The 3256-nt window shown below is 40.6% G+C and overlaps 1 protein-coding gene across 1 annotated transcript in view; it reads left to right on the top strand.

Moving 5' to 3' along the window:
- nup98 (nucleoporin 98 and 96 precursor) overlaps positions 1–3256 on the top strand; it is a 31729-nt gene that overhangs the window by 9921 nt on the left and 18552 nt on the right. The window contains exons 13-14 of the mRNA XM_034890878.1: positions 485–683; positions 2308–2424. Of these exons, the coding sequence (XP_034746769.1) occupies positions 485–683; positions 2308–2424 (316 nt within the window). The remainder of the gene's footprint in view (positions 1–484; positions 684–2307; positions 2425–3256) is intronic.

Below are 3256 nucleotides of genomic sequence, written 5' to 3'. Positions count from 1 at the left end.
CTGTCTGTCTCTCTGTCTCTCTCTCTGTCTGTCTGTCTGTCTGTCTCTCTGTCTGTCTGTCTCTCTGTCTGTCTGTCTCTCTGTCTCTCTCTCTGTCTGTCTGTCTATCTCTCTGTCTGTCTGTCTCTCTGTCTATCTCTCTGTCTGTCTGTCTGTCTGTCTGTCTGTCTGTCTGTCTCTCTGTCTATCTCTCTGTCTGTCTGTCTCTCTGTCTATCTCTCTGTCTGTCTGTGTCTATCTCTCTGTCTCTCTCTCTGTCTGTCTGTCTATCTCTCTGTCTCTCTCTGTCTGTCTGTCTGTCTATCTCTCTGTCTCTCTCTCTGTCTGTCTGTCTATCTCTCTCTCTGTCTGTCTGTCTCTCTGTCTATCTCTCTGTCTGTCTGTCTCCGTGTCTATCTGTCGTCTATCTAAACACTCGTTGGGTCTGTTTTACTAATTAAGTTGAAAAAGCCCCCAAAACCTTTTTAAAACCACAACTTGTCTGTTTCCTGTCAGCGTCTGAAACCGACCAATCCAACGGCCCAGAAGGCTCTGACCACGCCCACCCACTACAAGCTGACCCCCCGACCTGCGACCCGAGTCCGCCCCAAAGCGCTGACGTCCTCGGGGGCCGCCAAGTCGCAGCTGTTTGACGGGCTGGACGACGACGAGCCCTCGCTCACCAACGGAGCCTTCGTTCCCAGGTGACCGGATCTGATCGCCACGGCAACACGAAACACTGCATCTTATACACCTTAAATCAAACGCGACTAACGTACGACTGCAGTGTTGGTACTTTTTCCACCACACTAACTTAACTCCTATGTGGGGGGGTGGGGTCAGTATAGTATAATATATATAAGTGGCAGAACTGTATCAATACACAGGCGCCAAGTGAAAGAAGTTGTTTTAAAAAATCACTAAAAATATATTTAAAAAAACGTCAGTTTTTTTTTTTATTCACTAAAACAATATTAAACGTCAGTTTTTTTTTTTTTTTTTTTAATTTGCTAAAACAATATTAAAAAACGTCAGCCAGTTTTTTTTTTTTAAATTCACTAAAACAATGAAACTTAGAGTGAATTTTTTTTCCCCAAAATTCACTGAAACAATATTAAAAACGTCAAAGTGACAACAAATTGAAAAAAGTGACAAAATATTGTTAAATTCACTCAAAAATTAAACGTTGAAAGTGGAAAAATTGTTTAAAAAATAGCAACAACATAATTAAAAAACGTCAAAGTGAAAACATTTTTTTTTTTAAGTGACAAAATATTGTTAAAAAATTCATTAAAACTATTAAATGTCAAGAAAGTGGAAAAATTGTTTTAAAAATTGCAAAAACATAATTAGAGAAAAAAAGTGGGGTGAAAAAATTGAAAAAGTGAAAAATTCACCAAAACATTTAAACGTCAAAGTGACAAATTGGAATAAAATTGTCAAATTGTAGAAAAAGAAAATGTTGAAATTTCAGCGCAGAAAAACAAGGGGAATACTGTATAGATCTGTTATTATAAATGATATATATTATACTGTATATATTATATAATGTCAGTTTGTTCTGTAGCGATAACATCGAAGTGAGATGAACAAACAGAGAAATGTTGCTTTTTAGATGAAACAGATGTTAAGTTTGCTTTTGGGGACGTTGTTAGAAATTGGGGAAAAATTTGAAGTTGGGAGAAGGTTATAAATTGCAATATATGGCAGAATATTTCAATATGTTTCAACAATATCGTAGCATAAGTACTGTGATGATGTATCAGGTATGATATATCATACCCCCCCCCCCCCCATGCAGAGCTACAGGAGCACATATGACTTGTGTGGTTGAATTTTAGGCTCTTTTTAAAACTATTCTAACAAGTTTAGAAACTATAATTCGAGGAATATAACCATAAAATTAAAGGGTGTTTTGCTCGTTAACAGTTGGCTATAAAAAAAATGTAATTTTCTGTGTTTTCCAAAGTTTCCACCAGCAGCTACCGGCAACTTTTTAGGTGGAAGGTTTTCTCGCCTGTTACTCAACTAGGGATGTCTCCATTTTGAATTAAATGTTTTACTTAACGATGAAGGCCCTTGAGATGAAGTCTGTTTTCCGAGGGAGAACCGGCCAAGACGGCACACCAGTTACACTTAAAAATCCAAACATCTATCGAAGCGATCTTTCGGTTTTGACTCTTAAAATCAAACGAGGGATCCGAGAGTCCACCAGTATTTTTTCTCTCTCTGTGTACTTGCGCAACTCTGAGAAGAAAAACCCCAGAACCCCCCACGGCGTAGCGTACCGGCTGGCAGCGTGTGACGGTGTGTGTGTTTCATCCGTAGGAAGAGCATCAAGAAGCTGGTGCTGAAGAACCTGAACAGCAGCCAGTACAACAGTCCAATCAGCGAAGAGACCGATGACCTCGCTTCACCTTCAGAGTACCCACAGAACGGACACAGGTCTGAGCACACACACACATACACACACACACACACACACACACACATACACACTCTCTCACACACACACACACACACACACACACACGCACGCTCGCTCGCTCGCACGCACGCACGCACACACACACACACTCACACTCTCTCTCACACACACACTCACACTCTCACTCACACACACATACACACCCTCACTCACACACAATACAACCAAGTTGACTACTAACACTCAAAGTAAACCCAAAATTGCACTTTATCGGTTTTCATTCATATGCAACGATAAAATGAGTTAATTTGAAGCCATAGATGATGATTTAAAGCCTGTAGAGGATGATTTGAAGCCTGTAGAGGATGATTTGAAGCCTGTAGAGGATGATTTGAAGCCTGTAGAGGATGATTTAAAGCCTGTAGAGGATGATTTGAAGCCTGTAGAGGATGATTTGAAGCCTGTAGAGGATGATTTGAAGCCTGTAGACGATGATTTGAAGCCTGTAGAGGATGATTTGAAGCCTGTAGAAGCCTGTAGAGGATGATTTGAAGCCTGTAGATGATTTGAAGCCTGTAGATGATTTGAAGCCTGTAGACGATGATTTGAAGCCTGTAGACGATGATTTGAAGCCTGTAGACGAGGATTTGAAGCCTGTAGAGGAGAATTTGAAGCCTGTAGAGGATGATTTGAAGCCTGTAGAGGAGGATTTGAAGCCTGTAGAGGAGGATTTGAAGCCTGTAGAGGAGGATTTGAAGCCTGTAGAGGATGATTTGAAGCCTGTAGAGGATGATTTGAAGCCTGTAGAGGAGGATTTGAAGCCTGTAGAGGAGGATTTGAAGCCTGTAG

Source organism: Etheostoma cragini, chromosome 13 (genome assembly GCF_013103735.1).
Source record: "Etheostoma cragini isolate CJK2018 chromosome 13, CSU_Ecrag_1.0, whole genome shotgun sequence".
In the NCBI taxonomy this organism is placed as follows: domain Eukaryota; kingdom Metazoa; phylum Chordata; class Actinopteri; order Perciformes; family Percidae; genus Etheostoma; species Etheostoma cragini.
The sequence above is the reverse complement of the archived record's forward strand: the minus strand, read 5'-3'. Positions and strand labels throughout refer to the sequence as shown.